At 38.9% G+C, this 26,872-nt stretch overlaps 1 protein-coding gene across 1 annotated transcript; it reads left to right on the top strand.

Moving 5' to 3' along the window:
- The first annotated feature begins 2,804 nt into the window (after positions 1–2,804).
- LOC113057637 (beta-1,4-galactosyltransferase 1-like) lies at positions 2,805–26,872 on the top strand. Its single transcript, XM_026225079.1, has 6 exons — positions 2,805–3,652; positions 6,211–6,446; positions 20,785–20,972; positions 23,381–23,503; positions 25,663–25,767; positions 25,995–26,872. Exons 1-6 carry the CDS (start codon positions 3,430–3,432, stop codon positions 26,122–26,124), a joined length of 1,005 nt encoding a protein of 334 aa, XP_026080864.1. The 5' UTR covers positions 2,805–3,429; the 3' UTR covers positions 26,125–26,872.

The raw sequence follows: 26,872 nt of genomic DNA, 5'->3' as shown, positions 1-26,872 counted from the left end.
TGTCCTGCGATTTGTTCTGTGGTTACCATCGGCGAGTTTTGAGTGCCGTAGCGGCCGTAATTTGCCGCGAGAGAAATGCGCTAATCTGTATTAGCATCAGCTGTATTATTATTCTGCGTCAGACTTGTGTTTACATTAATATCGCATCATTGCACAACTACGTCATGTTTATTTGCATAGATTAGGCTGCTGTTAATGTTAAAGATGCAGACTTGAGTGTCTAATCAGTGTTTATTTGCATATGTTTGATTAACATGCTAATGTAAATGATTATCAGAATATTGTTGTAATTATATTTCTTTATTATTCTTTTAGACCATTAATACAGATGTCAGTGCCAAAGATTGACTAGTGCAGATGACAACCCAAAGACTTAAATAAAAGTCATCTTTGTGAAGAATCTCTTCTCCAACCCTGATTCTCTTACCGGAATCCTGTCCATATTTGGCTGCCTCAGGCCAGTGTAATATAGAGTTGTAACGTGCCTCCGTTACACAATCAGTATCAACAAAATTGATCTTTGCAATGCAGAGAAAACAGAAGCTGCATCTGAAGTGCCATTTAGATGTTTTTACACACTGTTCAGCTCTGTGGAACATGGAATACTTTAACCTGCAGTTACAAATGGATAAATAATGTTTTGATATTTTAAAGATAAAACATTGAAAACTGATTTTTGAAATTATTTTAAAAATGAAAAGGTACCTAAAATGTGAGTTAGGGTTAGCGAGTCACTGTTAAGTCATTGCGATTGAACCGAATCATTTAAACGGTTGATTCATTCAGGAACGAAACACTTTAATGTTGCTCAGGGACGCAAAACTGTGGCTGCAGCAGGTGCTGCACGTTTGGTTTTTTTTTGTTTTTCTCTTCTTAAACTATTGTGAATTTACATTCTGCATTTAAATTAATAGTACCCACTGCAAATCTTCCTAGGGGTGGCCACAGGGGTGGCCAGAGTTGGGGTATAACCCCTGGATCTTGTGTTCTGCAGTGAGGGGCTAATGGGGAACAGGCTTAATTCCTAAAGCTAGGCTCTTGATGGCCTCTGGGTTTTTGAGGACATGTATGTTGGAGTCACTGTGAACTTGTGAAAAAGCATCCTTCTTTGAAGCACACAGGTCAAACACATGACATTGTAAGGATTTGAAAAGCCCATTTGACACATCATTAGGAACGTTTTGCTCCATTTTAAGACGCCACTTTATTTTACAAACATATTCTTTGTGGCCACAAGGGTGCGCTGAACATCTGTGTGAAGCACTGGTCATTCTGCATGAAAGAAAGAATCTGGGAGTGTAACCATAGACAGTAAAAGAAATGGACACAGCGACCCCATTGGAACTTAAGACAAGTGAAGCCCATTTTTAGCGTTTTTTAGCACTTCCGTTTCTGACGCGCGGACTCAAACGAAGCTTGACGACGTCAGCAACCTGTCTGACAGATGTAAATCTTCTAGGAGCTGTGCGTGCAAACTGCCATCGTTAATCTTGCAGAGACGGCGAGCTTGAGCGGGGAGTTCTTTGTCATGAGTGAGCAGTAGTAAGTATTCTGATTAATTGTTTTGAATAGTATTTTAAAATGTAATGCCAGTACGCCATATTAAGTTAATTGACTGCGAGCTTCTCCTCCTGTTTGTACGGTAATGCGACAGAGAGACGAGTGGTTATGACGCAATCGTTTGCCTATTTTTTACAAAAACTGTTTATACGGGGCCATAATGTAACATAGAAGGTAATGGAGCCCTTTATACATTGTTGTGTATCTTTAGAAATAAATAATTGACAAACGGAGTCTTTAAACGACTCAGATGTAAAGTTATTCGCTGTCAAAGTGACGCCAAAATGAATGGGAGTCAATGGGAATGCTAACGCAAGTGAAGTTCTGCTAAAAGATGGCAGCCCCCACCCGACTTCAACTTCCGGTCGAGTTCCTTGCCCCCTGAGTGTAACAAATTTATTTCCGACTCAAACATGAGCAACCCATCTATAGGCCTACGTCATTTTTAGGACATTTCCATTCTCTTAATTTGATTATTTTATTTAATGTTTTAAAATAAACAATTTAATCCCATTGGTAATATTTGTGACAATTTTATTTTTGAGTTTGAAGAAGTTTTACAGAGAGTTGGATTTTGAGTTCAGAATGTACTTTATTTTCGCTTTACTTTTTCATAGCTGGCGTAAATAGTCACACGACTAGAACTGTTAAATTCAAGTTCATCTCGATGAAAGATAATGTCCATCAGTTTTGATGATTTCCATCAAAGAAAGCACATTGTTACTGTATATATATATATATATATATATATGTGTGTGTGTGTGTGTGTGTGTGTGTGTGTACCTTCAACTAGCTGCCAATGCACCATTCTCTCTCTCTCTCTCTCTCTCTCTCTCTCTCTCTGTAAAATAGCAGAATTTGTAATGTTAAAAATTTAACGAAAAATAAATAAATAAGAAACAGAAGGTATGCAAATAAAAAATTATTACTAAAATAATAACAGTTACACAGCCAGTGGGAACTGATGGTCAAATGATAAAATAATAGATTTAAAGTATTGTTAAATAAACAAATCAACGTATAAGTAAACATATTTTACATATAAGTAGACATAGTTTTTGTCTTTGTGTTTCCTACTTGTTTCATGAATAACATATTTGACTGAGCTCAGTCAACCGAGGAGTAAACTGCAGCGCGAGGCCCAGGCTTTTATTATGAAGCTGAGTTCTGACTTCCTCTCTCTTTAGCTGGCTTCATGTGATTATCCTATCTACAAGGTATAAGTCAACAGCAAGTTTGCCTGCAGAGTGTTTAGCGATCAGAGGTTTCCACAAGCTGAGCTCAACTCTCCCCCAGCACGTATGAAAACTCTTACGCGTTTACTGTAAAAACTGCTTTGGACTTTTTCCGGAAACTAGTCGCCATCTCCCTCCCGACATAATTATAGCGATTATTTAAAAGAGTTTTATTATGTAAAACATCCGGGATTTCTGAGATGTAGGTTTTTAAGATTCTGTTGGCGGACTCTTGAATTCACCGGGATCTGAAGGAGTGTTTGACCTCTGTTTTCGTGCGTTTATAAATATCCAGATCATGATCGGGAGTGTAAAATGGCTGTAGTTTAACTGCAAGGAAATTAGCCAGATGTAAAGTTAGTGGACCACGGGAACTAGCGGAGAAGTGATATAACCTAACTTGTTGAATTATTTATTTACGATTTAGTGGAATCGGGTGCTTCTGTAAGACATAATATTTATATAAAATTGTATTTAATTGTACAATTAAAACAGAACTTGACAGAACAAAAAAAAAAAACAGGAAGTAGAAAGTTCATAGTAAGTGATTTATTGGGTTAGATTGTAAATAACAACCAACCCCCAAAAAAGGAATATATAGTAACGTTACCTAGCCATCTCCAGGATTTCTACAATGCGGGATGCGCCTGTGATTTTCATTCATCTACACAGGACTTGCTCTTTATTGGTGTTGCTATGTTTGCTACACATCTCTGTCACTGTCATATATTATATGATACGTTCAGAGCTGACCGAACAGATAGTGGCATCAGAGGAGAGCAGTGTGCCAGCTGTGTCTAATGTGATAAAGACCGAGCAGAAGCAGGACACATGCCCTGACAGTCCGCCTCGACTGGGTGAGTGAGTGAGTGAGCTGCTGCTGAACCTGTGTGAACCGAGCGGACCTCTCAACTCTTGTGAGAGAGAGTGTAATATATTATTATTATTAGTTAAACATTTTAATTTTATATTATAAATATCAAAATAATAATATATATTTTAAATTATATGCTATTTATTTAAAAAATATATACACTCAGTAAGAAAACTAAAATGTATACTGGTCAAACGTTTTGAATAATACATTTTTTTTAGTTGTTGTTTGATTATTTAAAAATTGAAAACCAAGACTGCATTTATTTGGTCAAAATTACAGTATTTTAAATATTATTAAACTTTTTTTATTATTATTATCAATGTAGAAAATTAATGCTAAATATTTTTGTGGAAACATCGATACACTATCATTCAAAAGTTTGGGATAAGTAAACTTTTAGAAATACTTTTAATCAAAACGTGTGCATTAAATTGATCAAAAGTGATGGTAAAGACATTTTATAATGTTACAAACATTTCCTTTTAAATAAATGCTGCTCTTTTGAGCTTTGACATTTTTTTTTTTTTTTTTGAGACCATTAAAAATCTCAATGATCCTAAACTTTTGACCGGTATGCCACAATTTTCTACTGAAAACTAGGCTTTACTTTCTTTTTTCAAAATATACATATTTTTATTAGGGGTGTAACGGTTCACAAAATTCACGGTTCGGTTCGATACGATACACTGATGTCACGGTTCGGTTCGGTTCGGTTCGATACGTTTTAGATACAGCAAAATGTAAAAACATCTCAACTTTTCAGAATGCCGCAAGCGCACCGCGGGTCATGTGACAAGAACCAACCAATCAGCTTCATCCTTTCCCGTAACAACGTTGAGAGCTCAGCCAAGATGAAGGATCAGCTGATCATAGTTGTATATGGATTGCAATTTTGAAATAAATTTAGTAGCAGAGCTACTGCAAGCGATTTTTAGATCTGCAAATCCATTTATCCTTCGCTGAAATTTCCGCGTCTCATGGAGAGAGCACGTCATTGTTGCTTAGCAAAGACAGACGCCTCATGAGCGCTTCTGCCCGAGCGCTTTGGAAAGGAGGAGAAAGACGCGCTTAGCGTTTTCCATGCGTTTTTAGGCACGATATGTGAACGGCCCCTAAGGCGCTCGCTCACTCAGCACGCGCTGAAGGCTCGTTGCAAAATGTCGAATGCATTTAACAGACCAGAAATATAAGATCCTAAAATAACCAACAGGTCTGGTGTTTGGGTTGGATTCCCTGTAAGCTATAGTGTCTAAATGCTGCAGGGATAGTTTGCTGCGTGCATGTTTCTCCTTTTTTTTCGTCTTTTCCCAGATAGTACTGATGCATATATCCCAGATATTCCCGCTGGTGTTTTTTTTTTTTTTTTTGTATTCCCGCTGGTGTACCCTGTCATGTTGCAGATGCGACATACCGTTGTTTTTTTATCCACCACTCTCTTGCCATCACCATTATAGCTTAAAGGGAATCCAAAGTGCACCCAAACACCAGACCTGTTGGTTATTGGAGGATCTTCTCATTTCTAGTCTGTTAAACGCATTGGCTATTTTGCAACGAGCCTTCAGCGCGTACTGAGTGAGCGAGCGCCTGCTGAGTAGCCTAACATAAACATATAAGATGGTGTTTTTTTCTTCTTCGGGAGTGTCAGGGGCGTTGCCTGTTACGTTGTTTGGGTTATTGGGCTACCTTGTTGAACGCATATCATTATATTTCTCTCTCTCTTTTTTTTTTTTTTTTTTCAAATATAATTAAATACTCCAACGAACCGTTCGGTATACATAATGCGTACCGCGTACCGAACCGAAAGCGTCGTACCGAACGGTTCAATACGAATACGCTTATCGTTACACCCCTAATTTTTATACATTTGGGGTTAAATATGCCTAGATATGTTCTGGACCGTTTTAAATTCACAAATTTTTTTTTTTTTTTTGCATCTCGGCTGTTTTGGTTGTTTCTAAATAAAAAGTCTTTGCATAACAAATCTACATACGAGTTTACATTTTCCCAGTATATAATGATTCAGCGCAGTGTAGTATTTCTGAGAAATTCGTGGTCATAATAAATGATGTGACCTGTCACTTTGTGTTCCTTCTGTCCAGATTCCAATAACAAAAGTATGTTTTTACAGCTGCTGGGACTCTGGATGTTAACATTTACCACTTTGTGTAACACTTTATTGACAATACACCGAATTCATGTTTCTTGCATAAGTGTTATATGGTAGTTTTTACATTATCTACTGATGCTGATTAATTGGATTCATTGAAGCCCTGTGTTGTAATGGAAAAATTGGCAGAGAAGCTTTGTTATATCTTTCTCTTTTATTAGACAGCATTGACACTGTTGCCTGTAGCAATAGTACTATGATAATGTTATTGGATACACCATAGTGCAATGAATAATAATGAGTTCTCTGAGGAGAGAGAGTTAACTTTAAGACAGAAATTAGCACTTGGTTTTTGTAATCATCCAATATCAGTATTCCCTTTTAAAAAGTAAGTTTTATGTCTCCATAATAAAGCATCTTGGTTCTTCTAGTGGGTCCGCTGTGGGTAGAGTTTTCTTACCCGGTCTCTCTAGGCCTGGTGGGCTTCGAGAACCCAGCGTTGCAGCCCGGTGGACGGTCTAAACCCACAGACTGCATCGCCCAGCAGAAGGTGGCTGTCATCATCCCCTTCAGGGACTGTGACGAGCCACTTAAGTACTGGTTGTATTATCTACACCCCATCCTCCAGCGCCAGCAGCTGGACTACGGCATCTACGTCATCAACCAGGTATGTCTTTCAACCAGTGCAGTAAATCTAAAGCAGTCTTTGACCTGCGAGTGCGGAATCTGCAATTGCAGAAGAGTTCATAGGCCTGTGGTACAGTTTAATGTCAACATGGAGTTAAGAGTTTAAGTATCTGTGCTAATTTGTTGAAACAGACAATTGTTTTTAATCTGGTTGTTATCATTAATGATGAGCTCCTTCCTCTTAAAGCTGTGTTTTGTACTATCTGTGTTTTCTGGAATGTATAGGCTCTGTTACTTGGGCCTGCCATGGCATGAAGTTTGGCTTGTGTTTTGTTAGGTGAACTCTTTTCTCAAAATCCCCATTTCTCTCTTATTGGCCATTTTTGAGTAATGTAGCTCACAAACTACATTAGTTTTTTCACAGTTACATGCTTGTAAAAAAAAAAAATTTGCACAGATGATTAATTTGGACTCCTATTTCCTCCATTATTTGATAAAATGTTTTGACATTTTAAATTTAGCAAATACTTTTATATACGTGTAAACGTCCATTACTTGTCAATAAATTTCCACTAATTGTGTAATATAAGTCACTCGAGTCATATATTTTAAAAGGTAACACTTTACTAAACGTTTCCATTATTAACTACTTTAGTTAACATTGACTAACAATGAATAATGATTTCTAAAGCAGTTCTTAATATTAATTGATGTTGATTCCAACATGAACTTGTACATAATTAAAATCAAACATTTTATCTATTAATGTTATCTATTGGATCTGAGCTAGCATGCACTAACATGCACTAAATAATAATATATTGTCCGTTGTTAGTTATCGTTAACAAATGGAACCTCATAGGAAAGTGTTACAACTGATAGAATGCAATGCAAGTTTGACAATTACAAGCATGCAAAGTTGATACTGGTTAACAGATACTGTGCAAAAGTACCAGTACTTTTCACATCCCTACTTTGAAGAAGTCGTGCCATGTACATTTACTTCTATTATACTAACAGATGCTTTTATCTAAAGCAATTTACAAAAGAGGAACAACATGGCTGGCCATTATGCAATACACAGTAAAAAGTAGGGAGAATGTGTGACGAGAACCGCATTACCGGTTAATAAAAATTTATTTTGCCCAATTATTTATGGGATTTGTTTCTTCTTCACTGCGGTAAGAAAAAAATCCCATTCCTTCACAGCCCTAGTGCCAAGCTTCACGAGTAAGAGAAGAACAAAAGATGATGGAGTCTCAATATTCAGATTGGGGATTATTTAGTGAATAGTATTTTTTTTCAATGGATTCAAACATTTACATCTGATGACCATAATCTGGTCGCATTCCTAAATTCAGGAATTCTTTAGCTATTCCTCACCATCAGATATAAGTACAGTGAAACAGTGCTAAAGCGAGGTACATTACACAGTAGTTTCCCCAGACTGTGGTAGAGACAGCTGCTGTTTGAGGCTGGGCGTCCTTTCAAAAAACCGTTGAGCGGTCTGTTGTCATCATTCAGTAAATACCCATGACATTACAGACTGGAACGAGGTGAGACACTGTGCTACGGTTCTCGTCTCTCTTTTAGGGATGCACAATAATATCGGCACAACATCGGTATCGGCCGATAAAAGCTTAAAATGACCATCATCGGCATCGGCCGATATGAATATTTCTGCCGATGAGCCAACCCGATAGGGCGGCGTGTGCGCGCGCGACGACCATGAATGTAGCTTGAGCGCCAAAAACTTAAACTTACAACATGTCAGCTGTGTGGAGGCATTTCGAGATCTGTCAAACATATAACAAAGTTGCTATTTGCAATATTTGTAAAACACAAGTGATGCGAGGAGGCGTAAAACAACAGTCTTTCAACACTACAAATATGATTACACATCTTAAGAGCCGTCATCCTGAGCAGCACCAAGACCTGTTTTTCAGGTGTGAATGTCTGTCTACATTTGTAACATAATACATTTATGGTAGAATCAGTACAGAAGAGGTACATGGATTTCTCTTCAATAAAATTAGTTTAAATATATCAGGCGAAAAATTTGTATATATACCGGTATTGGCATCGGCCAAAATTATTTTGAAAATATCGGCATATCGTATATCGTCTAAAATCCAATATTGTGCATCCCTACTCTCTTTTATTTGTTTCTCTCAGAGAATAGATGTCTCCGTCGAATCCATTTCAAACAATCAGTTATCAGTGGTTTGGGAATTTTCCATATTTAACATTGTTAAATTAATTGAATTCAATGTAATGAGGGTGAGAAAATTATGATGGAATTGTCTTTTTTTTAAATTAATTTTCTCTCTAATTTGCTGTCCTATTTTCAGAATTGTGCATCTGTTTGTGCTACTTACATCTGTCCTATATGAACAATGGAGCGCTTCACTTTCACAGTTCTTTGTGTTTTGATTTCTCAAGGGATTTAATCCTTTTATGTGCTTTTTTTTTAACTCCCTAAAATGTGAATGAATCCTCCAGTAGGGCTCCAAACTGCGACTAAAACGGTTGCATTTGCGACCATAAATATTAAAATGCGAGTGAATTTTTTTGCTGAGGTCGCCACTGGCAACTAGGCCTTGTTATCTTGTTATCTTGTTATTGCATGTAATGCCTTTTTTCCTGATTGTTTTGCATTCACATCTTTTGTTATGTTCGCGCATTGAGTGAATGCGCATCGAAGTTTTAGTGGGAAAAAGAGTTTTAAACACTGATTTATAATATAGAACTGGATTGCTCATGACGTCATTAAAGTGAAGCCACTGCGCCGCCATATTGGTAATCCCTAGTGTGCAAAAACGTTCCATTGAATTAATAGGAAATTGTATGATTTTAGTTAGAAAACATCACCTAACAAGTCAGAATTTATAAATTTGAAGTATTTCTGTACATTATTACAATGCAAACACCCTAGGCATGTAAACAGTTATTTTTTAAATGTCGCGAATTTCCCCTACTTATTAAAAAGCTACGTTAATTACAGTAGTGAGCATCATGAACACCATAAACATCAGACCGACACGACCTCAACATATATTACAAACTACAAACTGCTCATTCTGAAATCTGAATTTATTCAGAGAAATAACTGACTATATACAGTATGGATTTAAAGACATAAACTTTATAAAGCTTTATTTCCAAGATAGTAAGTTAAGCTTTTCATGTATAGAGCAATATTAACAAAATAATTGTATTATTCTTTGTAATATATTCAAATCAATTTCTGATACTAATACGTTCATGTTTAATAATTCCTAAATAATTATGTTGATAAAGAAATAAGAGAGAGAGAAATGATGGAGTCTTGAAGAGAGTGCAGAAAAACAGCGTCTATTTCGTTCATAACTTGAATAAACTACAACAGGTAAAGCTGTCGTCTGTGTGGATATTGGCAATATCGTTAACAGTTCTCGTTTATAATCATAAGGCTTCTTCTTAACAAGATCTTAGTCCATGCTGTGTTCTGTTAATGCATGAACTTAATTATTTGAAGTGCACTTGCCGTCCAGTAATCGCAAAAAGCTTTGTTACTTTTATTTTACAAAGTACCAGCTTTAAAATTATTCCAAATTCATAACAAAATTCAAACAATAAATACAGTTTTGGTGCTCTTTAAGGGGCCGTTCTCATAGCGTGCCTAAAAACCCGTAGAAAGCACCGCTTTCTGATTTTTTTCTAAAAGCCTTCGGGCTTTTGTACTCCCGAGGCGTCTGCCGTTGCTAAGCAACCATGACCTGCTCTCTCCATGAAGACGCGTAAATTTCAGCAAAGGATAAATGGATTTGCAGCACTAAAAATCGCTTGTAGTACTCCGTTACTAAATTTATTTAAAAATGGCTATCCATATACAGCTATGATCAGCTGTTCCTTCATCTTGGCTGAGCTTTCAACGTTGGTACAACACTTTGAAACTGCAGAAAATGTGTAAAGCTTGTAAACATTGCAACGTTATATTAACCTCAGTAACCTTTCGGTGTCCATCATCAGTCATCTAGAAAAGTAACTATAAAGAGGAGCATTTTGCTATATTTATGATTCAACTCCTCCTATAAAATTTAATTTTACTAATTAAGAAAAACAGACTGAAAGTGTGAAAGACATACACTCTGATAATTAAAGGAGCTTAAAAGGTTCTCCACAGAACAATTTTGGTTCCTCAAAGAACCATTCAGTCAAAGGCTCTTTGAAGAACAATCTCTTTCTGACCTTTTCATAATCTGTTTTTGTCTTCAAATGTTAAAGGTTCTTTATGAAACCATTTAGACAGGAAAAAAAGGTTCTTCTATGGTATCATGAAGCACCTTTATTTTTAAGAGAGTATGACAACATTTACAGGATGCATTGAGGAGTACCCCAAACTATACTCAGGGGCCAAGTGATGCTTATAGTCCATGATATTGGTACAGATTTTGTGTAATAAACCACGCATGACTGTATATTTCAAGTTGGAAAAGACATTTAGCTCCCACTTTAAGTGAACCTTCATTCCCAGGTCATCTACAAGATGGATTAAAATGCTGATAAAGTCAACAAAAGATGAGACATAAACACATCAGTATGATTAAAAAGTTAAAATATAATTTAAATAAAACACATAAAACATGTTTATTCTGTGGCACCTAAAAAAATCATTTGGAACCTAAGTTTTTTTCTTATAGGAGCCAGTGGCTCCTTAGTTGATTTTTTTGGTTTGGAGCCCTGCTCCAGTGACACATTGCAGGTCGACGATCAGATATGTTTGTTGACATGTGAGAACACTACATTATGTTGATTCAAAAGATTGCCATAGAACAGGACGATCTGGTTCTTCGAAGCCAAGTGCAGTCTTTGAATCCACAGGCCACATCTTCTGAATTAGTTATGGATGTCGTCTGCTCCACTAGAACAAGCATAGCTCAGTTCATTTAGGGCAGCTTGTTTGAGTTTGCTGTGTGTTATAAAAGAGAGGATTGCTGTTCTCTGAAAGGTGCAAGGAGGTTAACAGATAGCTCTGGGCTCCTGAGGCTCCGCCGTCATTAAATTTCATTACACAAACTCAAGTGCTGCCGTAATGCTCTTCAGAGGAAGAAGAGGTGGGCTCCAGACAGAGAGTGCATCAATAAATCATGAGCCCAGTCATGGCCCAAAGCCAGCAGAAAGATATGAATGACCATTGGAAATGTGTCGTGTTGGGATGTCATATTTGGGCTTTCCAAGACCTCCTTTACAAAAATGTACCATGGTATCCACAGGTTCCACCGTTTAAAAAACACAAAGAAACATTGGAACTTATTTTTATTACTGTAATACAGAGCTTCCCAAACATTTTTTTTTCTCAGCCAAAAACTAATATTTACATGAACTACCCCTGAGATTTTAAGTAAATATTTCAGTAATTTAACACATTTGCTTGGTCACGGTTCTCTAATGTTGGGTGTTGCAGATTACCACCTCTGTCAACCTTGTTAAATTCTCAGTTCTACTGGCGGACAAATATGTACATTGATTCCGGTTAGAGAATCAGGCATGGTCAATGTGAATCCTTTCAAGCTTTTCTTTAATAGTAGGCTACTTTCAGGTAAGCAGTGATATCCCTTACAACATCATCTGAAGATGTGATGGATCAAATGGCAGTATTTGACATAGGTTATTGCGTTGTGTGTGTGGTCTGTTAAACAGATAAAGAGAATACAATATGAATACAACATCTGTATATATTCACTGCAAATTAACTCACAAAATATCAATAACTGATTAAATCACTCATCACAAACGAATATTTAACTATCAGATAATATATGAATATTATATATGTAAACTTCAATACAAGGCATGACGCAGCATGAAATACAACAACAGGTGTGTTCAATGTGATCAGACTAACGCGTCTTATGGAAATTAGCGCCTATTTGCGGTCAAATCGCGATCGTCATTACACATCTCTAAAACATTCCACAGTTCGCCAGACATTCACAATTATAACTACAAAGTGTTAATTAAATATTTACATGATTACTCACATTTGTTTGCATGAACGCACAACATTGAACAATAATGGAGATCGCACGTCTGGAGCTGGCTATTGCATCAGTCTACTGGAAGTAGCAACTACAATTTCAGTCCGTCAGAAACGGTTTCTTAATTTCCGTTCCTATGGTCTTTCTGACATTGCCGCCCCCAATTACCCGCAGGCTAATTGTAGCCCTTAAGAAAGGCCATCCAAAGTGTCTTTATCCCCATCCCTCTTTGGAGGAAGTGGAATCAGTTTCACAACAGGACGCAGATATGTTTTGTCCTTGACTTTGACTTTAGCTGTCCGAATCCTCTTGTCTGCTCCTGCATAGGTCTCTGTCACGGTACCCACAGGCCATAGTGCTCGTGGGAGTTGATGGTCAATTAGGAGCACCACTTGTCCTACTGCCAACCCTTTGCCATCCGATGTCCATTTCTGTCTGCCCTGTAGTTCTGGTAGATAGCTGCGTATGAAAGCAGTCCAGAACTGATCAGCCAATACCTGGCTATGTCGCCACCTGCGTTTGCCCAAGAGCTCGTTGGAGTCATAAAAGACTTGTGGTAAGGAGGCATCACGGCGTCCCATGAGTAACATGTTCGGGGTCACAGGGTCCGGGTCTGCAATGTCCGATGAAACATAGCCAAGTGGCTTGGAATTAAGTATGCCCTCTACTTCCACTAATAATGTTTGCAGCACAGATTCAGGCACTGATTGTTCCCGTAAAATGACTCGTAAAGCAGTCTTAACTGACTTCACCTCTCGCTCCCATGTACCGCCAAAGTGAGGGGCGCTCGGTGGGATATGGCGAAACTGGATCTGCTGTTTAGCCAGTTGTGTCTGAAGTTCAGGTGTCATTTGACTAAAGGATTCTCTTAACTCATGATCACCTCCAGTGAAGTTGGTGCCGTTGTCACATAATATCTCAAAGGGCTTCCCTCTGCGGGCAATAAAGCGTCGTAATGACAGGAGAAAAGCGTCTGTGTCTAGGTGTTCAAGGAGATCAAGATGTAAACATCTGGTTGTCAAGCACTTATATAAGATCCCCCATCTCTTTTCTTGACGTCGACCTATCTTCACCTGAAAGGGCCCGAAGCAGTCTACGCCAGTGGAGAAGAATGGTGGCTTGAACAGACGTAGCCTGCATGGTGGAAGGTCAGCCATCTTTGGGTTCTGTGGCTTGGAGCGCCAAAATTGGCAATCCTGACAGAAATGTTGGTGTCTGCGCACAGCTTCACGGCCTCTAAGCACCCAATATCGACGGCGTAGCTCCGCTAGTACTCGTTCTGCACCAGGATGATTGAGCTGTTGATCTATGTCTTGGATGAGCAACTTTGTGACCTGATGTTGAGGGTCTAGAACAATAGGGTGAATGACATCAGGAGCCAGGGTTTCAATACGACGAAGTCGTCCTCCCACTCTGATAAGACCAGTATCTTTGTCATATTCTGGAGCGAGAGACCTCAATCGGCTGTCTGTCGAGATGAATTGTCCAGCTTTCAAAGCCCGCAATTCTTCTGGAAATGAATCAAGCTGTGCCTGTGCTAAGAGGTGCTTCTCTGCCTGTATATACCTTGAGGCTTCAGAAGAGTTGTCAGAGTTGGCCGCCCCATCACAGGACTCCACAGTTGCTTGAAGTAGCTCCTTCCAGGTTCTGAATTGACTGATATCTAAAGGCACTGGACTGGGAACAACTGTGATTGCTCCAACAAAGGATGATCTTTTCATCTCACTCAGGTCTGGTTCAGATCCTGTACTGGGTAATGCTGGCCACTTATTCTGTGGTTGAGTCAGGAAGGAAGGACCGGATCTCCATTGGTGGGGGCAAGCTAGTTCCGCTAAAGTAAGACCCCTGGTGATGTGGTCAGCGGGATTTCTAGCAGAGTCAACATACCGCCATCTGGAAACATCTGTCAGTGTCTGGATCTCGGCTACTCTGGACCCCACAAAGACTTTGTATCGGCAAGATTCTGATTTTAACCAATGCAGCACCGTGGTTGAATCGGTCCAGTATGTGACTTGGTGTATGGGAATGGTAAGTTCAGTCTGTATGACTTTGGCCATCTGAGCTCCAGAGAGCGCCGCGCACAACTCCAGGCGGGGCATAGATAGACATTTCCTAGGGGCCACTCTCAATCGAGCAAGGACAAAGGTGACATGGACTTCATCACTCTCGTCGGTGACCTGAAGGTAGGCGACAGATCCATATACCCTCTCCGAGGCATCGCAAAAGACATGTAACTCTCTGACGGTGGACGGAGTGTCGGACTTGCCAGGAGCATAAGGTCGAGGGAATTGTAGTTTGGTGATACTGGAAAGCTCTGCAATCCATGTGGACCATTTCTCACGCAGATGTAAGGGTTCAATAGGGTCATCCCAGCTTAGGTTGTGTCTCCAGAGATCCTGGATCAGAGTCTTTGCCCTCGTGGTGAAGGGAAGGATGAACCCCAAGGGGTCATATTGGCTTGCCAAAGTCTTATACAGGTTCCTCATAGTGGGCTGAGTAGGTTCTGCTACACGGTTTCTATACCCAAGGGTGTCGTCGAGGCAATTCCATTGTAAGCCGAGTGTAAGTTCTTGCAGGTCAGTGCTACTCTGAGACAACCAGCACTCACTACTAGCTGATCTGGCTTCCGATGGGAGGTGCCGGAGAATGGATGGCACATTGGATGCCCATTGTCGGATTTCAAAGCCTCCCTGTAGCATGGACTGACGCAATCCATCTATTATGGCCTTGGCCTCACCTTGATCGGGGGTACTGTGAAGGCAGTTATCCACATAGAATGAGGTCTCCACAATGTCAACTAATCCAGCCATGGTATGTCGGTATTCTTGGGCATGATACTGAAGAGCATAAGTGGCGCAGCATGGGCTGCAGGTCGTACCGAAGGGAAGTACTTGCCACTCGTAAATGTCTGGGTGAGCTTCCTGGTTCATGTTCCTCCAGATGAATCGCAGTACCGATTTGTCACCAGGTAATAAACGTACTTGGTGGAACATGCCTTTTATGTCCCCGCTCACTGCAACTGCATGTTGCCGGAACCTCAAGATCACGCCCAACAGAGATGGCCCAAGTGTTGGCCCTGGAAGGAGTTGTTCATTCAAGCTCTGACCATGGTACTGGAAGGAACAGTTGTAGACTATTCGATCCTTTCCATTGTGGTGCACTATGTGGTGGGGAATGAACCACGACTCTGTGGACTTGTCTACCTCATCTGGTGCTATCTTAGCAATGTAACCTGCTGATTCAAGCTTTTGAATCTCGGAACAGTAAACTTGTGCTTGCTCAGGATTCTTGGCCAGTTTTCTCTCAATGTTTCTTAAGCTGGGGAGCACAGACTCCATCCCTGCGTTAAGCAAAGTGATAGGAGTGCGCCTCAGCAGTGGAGTAGCATACCGCAGGACACCATCCACGTTCACTCTGACAGTGGCAGTCTGCAAAAGGTTATAGCACTGTTGGTCTTGTTTCGATCTTGTTATGACCTTTTCATTGTATGGAACAGTGTCAACTTGCCACAAGCGCTCAACATGCTGATACAGCTCGTCACGTGTTGGGGCTGTCATAATATGCAAACATTGTTGCAGACCTTTAGGGGGCTGAATTGGACACATTGGGCCTTGCAGTACCCAACCAAGCTTGGTACATATGGCAATGGGGCTGCTCTCTGCTCCTCTTCGCACTGGCTGAACTGGCATCAGGAGGTGTGGCATATCAGACCCTATGAGGAGTAAGGGTTTGACGTTGTCAACTGGCTGTAAGGGTAGACATCTCAAGTGGCGATATGCTTTCTGGAGTGCTGCCGCAGGGTAAGTATGTTCAGCAAGGCTTAAACCAGAGGCAGTAAATGCGTTTCGAATCACATACCTCTCAGTAGGTTTGGTGAGAGAAGACACCTCAAAGGTTACTGTGGACCCATCAAGTTTGGTATGGCTCTGGTGGATTGTCTGCAAGGGAAGAACTTCTGGAGCTCCATTTAGCCTGAGCTGTTGAACCACTTGGGGAAGGACGATAGTTCTTTCAGAGCCGTCATCTAAGACAGCGTAAGCTTCCATTGTTCGGCCACCATTGTGCAAGAGGACTCTGACTACTTTAAGCATGACTTTCTGTGAGCGGTTGGGTCTATCTAGATAGATCTGTGTCGATGGTAGGCTTACCATAAGCACTGCTCTGGAGGTGTCATTAATTGAGTCATGCAGCACGGTAAGGTGAAGCTCTTTGTAGATTTTACACGGTCGCTTGAGGTTACAGGGGTCAGCTGAATGATTCCGACCACACTTCCAACAGCGTTTGCCCTCTGCGATCCAGGTGATGATTTGTGCAGTGGTCAGCTTTTTGAATTTATCACAGGAGTTGAGATAGTGATCTTGGTTGTCGCAATGAGGACAATAGGGCTTTGGCTTGGAAATGACTTTTACCTGTGCCGGTGCAAAAGGCTTGACAGATTTCTCTGATGTCAGAAGTATAGGTGTTGAACGCTCTCGATGATATGGAGTGTATTTACTCTTCCCAGATAACTTTGTAGTGTCGGACTGAAATACAGCGGCTGCTCGGCTTGAGATACGTTTAGCTTGTGACTTCGTTTGTAACCAGGATGCTAAGTCGGGGAGAGTATAGGTTCTGTCTGTACCAGTTTGTAGAATTCCATGACTCAGGCAGTATTCTACGAAGCTGTCTCGGTAAGCTGGTGGCAGTTTACTCAGAAGGCGGTCTACGTGAGAACCACACATGAGCTCATACCTGTTTTGACCTTCCAGTGTTCTCAGCATGCCTACTAGGGACTGGACAGATAAGGCGAATGAGTCAAATGCATTGGAATCACCCATTTTAAGGGGTGGTGTACTCATGATTGCACCTAACTCAGATTGCACAAGCTGCCGGGGCTGGCCATACTTCTCCTGCAAAGCTTGCAAGGCTGTGGTGTATGGCTGTGGGTGGTGCATATATGCTTTAGCCAGTTGTTGGGCACTAGCAAATTTCAGGTGACTCAGCAACACTTGATATTTGTACTGCTCGCTGATGTGAGTATGGTGACTTAAGAGATTATCTAAGGCCAACTTCAACAAGGCAAAGTCACTTTCAGTGCCACTCTCAAACACTGGTAGTGTGGGGCGAGGAATGCCATAGGCTGCTGCCATCAGAAGTTCTGTCCCGGGTTGAGGTATGTAACCAGCTTGAGGAACAGGTAGAGGTGAATATGGTTGAGGGCAGATAGGTGTGTTAGATAAGAGAGGTGCTCTATGATGAGTGGTTGGAATAGGCTGATTCTGACTCATAAGAGGGGCTGATTGCCTTTGTAATGGAGTATTCACATGTGAGGTTGATGCAATGGGTGCAACAGGAGGTCTAGTCTGTGATATCAGAACACTACCTGTGTATGGTGTCGCAAGCTGAGTCGCTGCTTGTTGCACAGGGTTGAATGGAGGTAGTGGTATTGAGACTGGGCTTGGCTGCTGCAAGACATGTGACATATTCTCCTGTAATGGCATAGTTGCTTGAAATGTCAATGGAGGAGTTTTGAGTGACTGAACTATGCATGGTCCCCTTGATGTGCTCTGTGCCTCTGAGACAGTCTGCTTTGCTTGCATCATGGACAATACAGGGCTGTGAGATTGCGGAGATACATGAGACTGGACTGGGCTGGCATGAAGTGACTGTGGTGGTGGCACAGTTGTGTCTGGGGATCCTTCAGAACCTGCATCATCCACACTCAAGTCTTGGCTGAGCAAAGAATTCACCAGTTTGGCCACTTCTAGGTCAGTCTCTGCCTTTTTTAGCTTACGTTGTCGTTCTAATTGGTTAGTTAGTGCTTCCTTTGCCATGAGAGCCTCTTCCTGAACACGTTGAGCCTCTTTAGCTTGTGTTTGCAGCCTCTGATATTCTATTTCTGCCAACGTGTCCTCCTCTGTCTGCTGACGTAGGTTGTCATACTGCCTCTGCTTGATTCTCTCATCCACCATGGCTGCCTGACTGCTTGTGAGTGCAGAAGTAGCTTGCACACCAGAGATAATGGAATGACCACTGGATCTGGAATGAGAGCTGGCTTTACTGTGGGACGTTTTCCTCGATTGGCTCTTATGTTGGCTGTGACAGCGAGAAGAAGAGATTGGAGGAGGGTCCACTGGAGGTATGTAGCCAACCTCATAGTCACTCAGATGTGAAGGTGGTTTACTTTGTCTCTTGGGTCTGACCACAGGCTCCGCTGTATCACTAGCTGCAGTGTCCATATTGTTTGCTGTTGCCAGTATCCGGCTCGAAGGACCAATATGTTGCAGATTACCACCTCTGTCAACCTTGTTAAATTCTCAGTTCTACTGGCGGACAAATATGTACATTGATTCCGGTTAGAGAATCAGGCATGGTCAATGTGAATCCTTTCAAGCTTTTCTTTAATAGTAGGCTACTTTCAGGTAAGCAGTGATATCCCTTACAACATCATCTGAAGATGTGATGGATCAAATGGCAGTATTTGACATAGGTTATTGCGTTGTGTGTGTGGTCTGTTAAACAGATAAAGAGAATACAATATGAATACAACATCTGTATATATTCACTGCAAATTAACTCACAAAATATCAATAACTGATTAAATCACTCATCACAAACGAATATTTAACTATCAGATAATATATGAATATTATATATGTAAACTTCAATACAAGGCATGACGCAGCATGAAATACAACAACAGGTGTGTTCAATGTGATCAGACTAACGCGTCTTATGGAAATTAGCGCCTATTTGCGGTCAAATCGCGATCGTCATTACACATCTCTAAAACATTCCACAGTTCGCCAGACATTCACAATTATAACTACAAAGTGTTAATTAAATATTTACATGATTACTCACATTTGTTTGCATGAACGCACAACATTGAACAATAATGGAGATCGCACGTCTGGAGCTGGCTATTGCATCAGTCTACTGGAAGTAGCAACTACAATTTCAGTCCGTCAGAAACGGTTTCTTAATTTCCGTTCCTATGGTCTTTCTGACAGGGTAATGGTCACATGACATGCAGGTAAGTGAATAAAATATTGAATTCTTTTTATTTCAATTCTTCTAATTTTACAATATAATTACATTTGCAAACCCCAGTTTTGCAAACCCTCAGTTTTTACAGCCCTGCTGTAAATTTAATCTTTAATTAATTAGTATAAGATCTTCTAAGATAAGTTTTCTTTCTTTTTATAATGGCAGTGGTGGCAAATACCACATACCGTATTTTCCGGACTATAATAAGTCACACTTTTTTTTCATAGTTTGGTCCTGCGACTTATAGTCAGGTGTGACTAATTTATCAAAATTAATTTGACATGAACCAAGAGAAATGAACTAATATACATGAACCAACAGAAAACATTACCGTCTACAGCCGCGAGAGGGCCGCGGCTGTAGACGGTAATGTTTTCTCGTTTCTTGGTTCTAAATAAATTATTTATATATGTATATATGACTTATATATGTTTTTTTCCACATCATGACGTATTTTTGGACTGATGTGACTTATACTCAGGTGCGACTTATAGTCCGAAAAATACGGTAATACCATATTAGCTTTAGCGTAGTAACAATAACTAGCATATTTTGCCAGACGCTATGATTATTATGGTCTTTTTTTTTTTTGTTTAAAACGGCTCAAATTCATTAGTTATTATTGTCAGACGTTTCTGTTGTGCAAGGAATTGTGTGACATTCTTGTGAAACTTCCACACAAAGACTAAAAAATGAGTTTCTATCTAGTAAAACATTTTTACCATTGTAGAATTAGTAGGAATTTTGTTATTTACCGTTAAAATGTAATACTTTCTGTCCAATAACTAATAATGGGCAATTATTTAATAATCCATTTTAAATCTGTATTGTTAGCATTTTATTTCAAACATTATTTACATAAAAATTTCAATTTGATTGCATTTGATTTATGGTAGAAAGGATGACTTGTTTTTTTCCCTATGTTTGAAATAATGGATAACTTTCAAAAATGTTCCCATTCAGATTGTCGTTTATCTTATGACTTCGAAAAGGGAAGTGTAGGAAAATTGTGCGTTAGGGGTGTTTTGTTTTTGTCTGTTTTTACCACCTGCCAACCATGTTGTGAAAGATTTAACCGATGGCAGTGACTTGCTCCCATACACCAAGCACAAATGTTCAGATTTTATTTGTTTAAACACACAACACACCCACTCTAGCGAAGACTCATTTCATTTTTATGGCACGAAAGGTCAGCTATAAATCCCACTGCTTTATAGACATTGTAAAACATCTCTTCCACCTCCACCCTCTCATATGTCATTTCAATTGTATTAAATGTAGAATTAGCTTTGTACCATCCACTCACCCCTCTCTCTCTTTTAATGACAGGACGGTGAGGATCCGTTCAACCGCGCCAAACTGTTCAACATTGGTTATGCTGAGGCTCTGAAGGAGTATGACTACGATTGTTTCATCTTCAGTGATGTAGACCTCATCCCAATGGATGACCGCAACATCTACAAGTGCTATAATCAGCCCAGGCATCTGTCTGTGTCTATGGACAAGTTTGGATTCAGGTATTTCTGGTCTTTGTTGACTGTTATCTCATGTTGTGACTTAATGGTGTATTTTTTCATCTGCCGGAAAACATTTATATTCATTTGGATTGCAAATACACAGGTGATATGGAACAAACATGGTTTGTTTGCACATAGTATTTGGACAAGTTAATCTCTGAAATACCTTGTAGTGTCATGTTGGCTGAATGCATGTGCAAATTTATATACTGCGGTGTACATATTTACATGGATATCAGCAGGCAATACTGCATTACAGTAGTTTTAATTGCTGTAGGCTTATACATAGATTAAGATATACAGTCACAGAGATTTAAAACAACACTCTCTTCTAAATACCACTGTATATGAATATGGAAATCATTAATTTGCATGGTATTTACCAAATTACACCTATATCTACAGTAACATGGTATCACTACAGTACTTTAAGTCTAAGATATCTGTAGTCATGAGCTTTGATGTGAAAATATGAGGATATGAAATCCAAATGTTGTAAGATCAGATTCTCAGTGGTTGGTCTATGACCATTGTGTTCCTAAAATAATATTCTGGATTATATTTGCTGTAAATGTGTTGATGAGTCAACTTTATTTTCATTGGAAATCCACAGCAGGCCACAGATGATGTTGATTTAACCAGGTCATATTTAATCCAGAATATCCTTACATCCTAACATTAGGTTACGTCTGCTGGACTTTGATCTGTAATAAATAAATCACTTTAGATAAAAGCGTGACATAAATGATAAAGGAGTGGCGTTTGGATGGGAATATTCTAGCGACGTCACACATGATTCCCATTAGGGCCTATAAGAGCTCAACTCTCTGTCTTAAATTAAACTGTAGCTTGTTGGAGCGGCTTGTACCAGTGAACTCCAGCACAAGTTGTGTGTAACATAATAATGCTGTATGTGAATGCGTGTGTGCGTTCGCGTGTGTCCTTTTGAAATTACAGTGTGTAATGAGGAAGCAGTAAAGGTTAGGTTTTAAACTTGTGTTGCTCTTTTGTAACCTGTGTTGGCAGTCTTTTATAAGGTTTTAATAGCGTTCACCACTGCTAGCATGGGCTGCAGGAGCTGGGAGGTTTGTTTTATTCCCCACAGAACTTCAAAAGCATCTGGATGTAGTTTGTAAGAGTTAGCGTGTGGAAGAACGTCAGATGAGAGCGGGCCAGAACCTGATGAAGAATAGTGTTCAAACAGAGACACCTTTGTGTGGAGACAGTTATGTAGCACTGTCAAATGATAACGAATGGCGTGAAGATTGGACAGACGTTTTGTTTAAAAATCCGGCATGATATCCACTATAATTGTCCTGTGTTTGAATTGTAATGTATTTAAATGTACTTTTTTCCCTCTCTATGCAGTTTGTGTTACTTTGAATGTTATTTTGAATGCATGTTCACTTTACCTGACCGTGACTTCACAGTTTCTAAAGGGACAGTCCACCTAAACGTTAAGTTACATTATAATTTACCAGTGCTGGGCTACTACTGGTTACATGTAATCTGGATTATGTAATCAGATTAAAAATATATATATAGATTAGATTATATTAAATTCTAAATTTTCATATCAGATTATAGTTACTTTTTATAAATTGCATGATTACTAATTATTTATACAGTGGCAGTAAGTTATTCATAATTTACTGATTCTCCCTAATTCCTCAAATTTTCTCTCTCTCTTTTCAAATTTTCCTTTATAAAAAATCTGAATGTGTGTCATATAGTTTCATTTTGAACAATATATAATAGACAGTATTCGCAATATTGAATGGCGATGTAAATTAATTTCTGCTTCAGAATTTGGGGACAAAAGCACATCTCGGTCAATTATACCATGTTCATTTTAAATAATTAACAACACATTCGCATGATCACAGTTCTCTGATGTCAGTTCATGGTCACATTGACATGCAGGTCAACAAATGAACCATTTCAAATGTAGACATTTTATTTAAATTATTCATTTTAAATAGTCTTTTTATTAAATATTATATTTTCATCAATTCATAAACCCTCTGCAGGTCTTTCACTGAAATAATGCAGTGATTTTATAGCAGGTTTGAAAAAATTTTAGAGGCTAGTGATGGGATGTGGTTGAAGGGATGTGGTGATTGATGTCACATTGAGATTACTGTAACTACTAGATTACTTTTTTGACACAATGCTGTGCATTTTATGTCAAAATGGCTTACAGCAAAACACAGAGGCAGCAGATGTTTAAGGGCTCATGTTCAGCCCCCTGCCAGTTCTCATTAGTGCACCGTCATTGAAAACACTCATGTCCCTGCAGAGCAAAACCAAGCTATATGCTGCACTTCTTCTGCACCTGACATAGCAACTGCCACCCAACACACGCAACAGTTCCTCAGTGTTTCTCTCTCTCTCTCGGTTTCCAACAGGTTGCCATATGCACAGTACTTTGGTGGCGTGTCATCTCTGAGCAAGGAACAGTATCTGAAGATCAACGGCTTCCCAAACAACTACTGGGGCTGGGGAGGAGAAGAGGATGACATATTCAACAGGTTAGAGTCATCTTAAAAAAAAGTTACTCCACACAAAAATGAAAATTCTATACTCATTTACTCACCCTCATCTTGTTCCAGACCCATCTACCGAGTGCTTTTTTTGTGGCACACAAAAAAATGAGTTCAATAAATAAATCTTCACAGATTTGTACCATACAACAGCAGTTTATAGTTCTATAAACCGTTTCTGGTATGGAATAAAAAAATAAATGAAAAAGTAACAATCTTTTCATCTCACAATGCAGCCCTTTTTTTTTTTTTTACATTTTTTTTTTTAATGAACTCCAAAAATGTCAGTTGCAAGATGGAATTGTGAGGGGGAAAAAATCTGAATTTTGAGATATAAGATATTATAGAAGAGATATTGCTTGCTGAAAATAATAGCAAACAAGTTTAGAAAATCATGAGGGTGAGAAAACAATGGCAGAAAAGCACAGTGTGAAATGGAGTTTTAAGTCTAGTTTGAATGCTCCTTTACATTGAAAAACACAGTTTAATGTGTTTCCATGCTTCATTCAGTGGTCTTTAGTGCAGTTAACCGAGAAAACCTCTCATCCAGCATAAAAAAAAAAACAGAAACGTAAATTCAGCTGAGGGTGCCATTTTAAGCCTCACTCTTCCTGTTGCTGTACTGTCAGCATGGCATTGCAAAATCACAGAAATCATACACTGATATCCAAATGTTTGGGGTCAGAAAGATTTTTCTCTTTTTTTTTTTTTAAAGAAATTATTACTTTTGTTTAGCAAGGACTTGTGGAAAGAATTGTTAAAAAATGCAGTTTCTTTATATTGATTTAAAGAATCCTGAAAAAAATATCTTGGTTTTCTCAGAAATATTAAGAACCACTGTTTTCAATGTTAATTAAAATATTACGAATTCTGTTGTTCTGTATGTTTCTCGAGCACCATTTTTAGATTTCTGAAGGATCACGTCGCTCTGAAGACTGCTGAAAATTCAGCTTTGCATCACAGGAATAAATTACATTTCAAAATATTACTGTTTTTAATGTATTCTTAAATAAATACAGCCTTGACGAGCAGAAGAGACTTCTTTAAAGCTTTCTCTTCGAATTGTTTCAAGCTGTTTGTGAATAGATAAGACAGACCCCAAGGGGCGTAACATTTCCGTCACACGCTTGAGGTATTCAACCAATCACAACGCACTGAATAGCTGGTCAATCAGCCAATCAACTCACTTTTCAGAATGATGAGCTTTCTAAAAATCTAAGCATTTCAGAAAGGGAAACAATAATGTACAGTATGTGAAAAATATTGTGTTTTTAACGTTTAACAGCAAAAAACTAATGGCATTAAACCAAATAGACAAAATAATGTTCTTATTAGCGACGTCAATTTTTTTTTTTCTATATATATAATGATTTTCACCAGTTATTTAAATGGTAGTGGAGAGTTACACTGGACTGGGAAATTTTGTGAACTTAAATCACCTGCTTTTGTCTGCTGCTCAGCTACAGCCTTGTTTTTGCTGTAAAACATTCAGAAAACTACTTCCAGAGAAGGAAACTGCTTATAATATTTGAGAATCTAAATAACACTGGCTGATAGTGCAGTCTCACTATTGCTATAGTTATCTGTCTGGCAGATAAAACAACCGGTGAAGGAAAGCATTAGCAACGACCCAGAGCAACTGCAGAACAATGTGAATAGGTGCCTGTCCCACCCTTTTTCAGCTACTCTGACTCGTTTTTTCCAATACAAGTCAAAAAAAGTCTTTAAGTGTTAAAAGGTTAGTTCAGCCAAAAATGAAAACTATGCAATTAATCACTCACCCTCATGTCGTTCCAAACCCGAAAAACACGTCAGCAGCGTCGTACGTCAGCAGCGTCACTGCAGTGCCGTGAACAGTATCACAACAGACCCGGAAGAGAAGACAATGCTGAATAAAGTTGTATTTTTTTTATTTTTACCTAGTATCTACAGGAATGAGGGAAGATCAGTTTCTATCATGTTTGACACCTTTAAAGGGACGGTTCAACTAAAATGAAATGTTTTAAAATTATTATTATTATTATTTTTTTCATTGGGGTCCAATGTTGTTCTCTTCCACTTATAATGGGTCTAAACCAATACGGTTTAAATCAGATGTATTAATTATTGACTGAAAAGAGGCTGATATGAGCTGCATGTTTTCACAGGATTGACTCCAAAGGGATGTCTATATCAAGGCCTGATGGGATCATTGGAAGATATAGAATGATCCACCATGATCGAGACAAAAATAACCAGCCCAATCCACAGAGGTACTTACAAATATTACAGCTGTAAAGTACTCTGATAATCTCACTGGTTAAATACATTGCCACAATTAAAAGGTGAAATTGCGTGGGAGTGAAAAAGTACTTTGTTACATACACATAATTGAAAGTGATAAGTTGAATGCCTGATTTTTTTAATGATTTAAAATGACATGTAAAAGGTTATAGATTGTCCTGCTTTGGGTAAGGTTAATTGTCATTTCCTGTCACAGGTTTAAACAAATCTCTCACACAAGGCAAACAATGGCAAGAGATGGGATCAATTCATTAACGTATAAGGTTGTTAAAATCGAGAAAGACCAGCTATTCACCAAAATCACAGTGGATGTGGGAAAACCATGATTCCTGCATAGAGACCAACATAAAACTGAGTAAACCCCCAGCAGCAGCTGGTTGGCTGTCCAAACCAAATGTGCCTTCATAGTCAAATGGATAATTTTCAAAGTGTATTCTATATTCTTAAAAAGACAGTGTTAATGGAGATGATGATTTTGCAATTATACTGTCTTGATTAATGCTTAATTTGCTATAAACAGGTATACTGTAACCTAAGTAGTAATAATGCTTTTGCTTTACAAAGAGGTAACCCTGTGATTAATGCTATATGGAAAATGTATTGTGTAACTTCACTAACATTAAGAAAACTGCTTACTTACATGAAATGTATGTAGTGAATGATTTAGAGTAGAAACACTTATGTATTAGAAATAGTTTTTATGATAAATGGACAATATAGTATTTAAGGTGTATTTCACAGACGGTTAAGAGGAAAAAGAAGAGGAAAAGGGCTAAAGCAATGCGACGTAAACAACTGAAAGCCTTGGCAGAGGAGTTGGCAGCACTCCAGGTGATGACATCAGAAGAGCCAGCGTTCGACGTCTGGGTATAAAAGACTGAGAGAGAGACTCGACCGACGGATACTGAACAAGCACAGTATCCCTCGACGCCTGATACCAGCTGATTATACCTTGATTTTGTAACTTTACTATTGTACTTTGATATAACTTTCGTTAACTTTAATAAAACTTGTATTTTATTATTGACAAGTTATGGTCTGCAAGAGTAGTAATTTAAGAGCTGTAAGCAAGAA

The sequence above is a fragment of the Carassius auratus genome, chromosome 39, assembly GCF_003368295.1.
Source record: "Carassius auratus strain Wakin chromosome 39, ASM336829v1, whole genome shotgun sequence".
NCBI lineage: Eukaryota > Metazoa > Chordata > Actinopteri > Cypriniformes > Cyprinidae > Carassius > Carassius auratus.
The sequence above is the reverse complement of the archived record's forward strand: the minus strand, read 5'-3'. Positions and strand labels throughout refer to the sequence as shown.

Bases quoted from the DNA above. Each gene is read 5' to 3' on its own strand.
- LOC113057637 (XM_026225079.1), top strand. From the start codon at position 3,430: ATGCGGGATGCGCCTGTGATTTTCATTCATCTACACAGGACTTGCTCT. The intron at 6,447-20,784 runs GTATGTCTTTCA...TTTTAATGACAG, and splicing joins GCATCTACGTCATCAACCAG to GACGGTGAGGATCCGTTCAA. The intron at 23,504-25,662 runs GTTAGAGTCATC...ATGTTTTCACAG, and splicing joins GAGGATGACATATTCAACAG to GATTGACTCCAAAGGGATGT.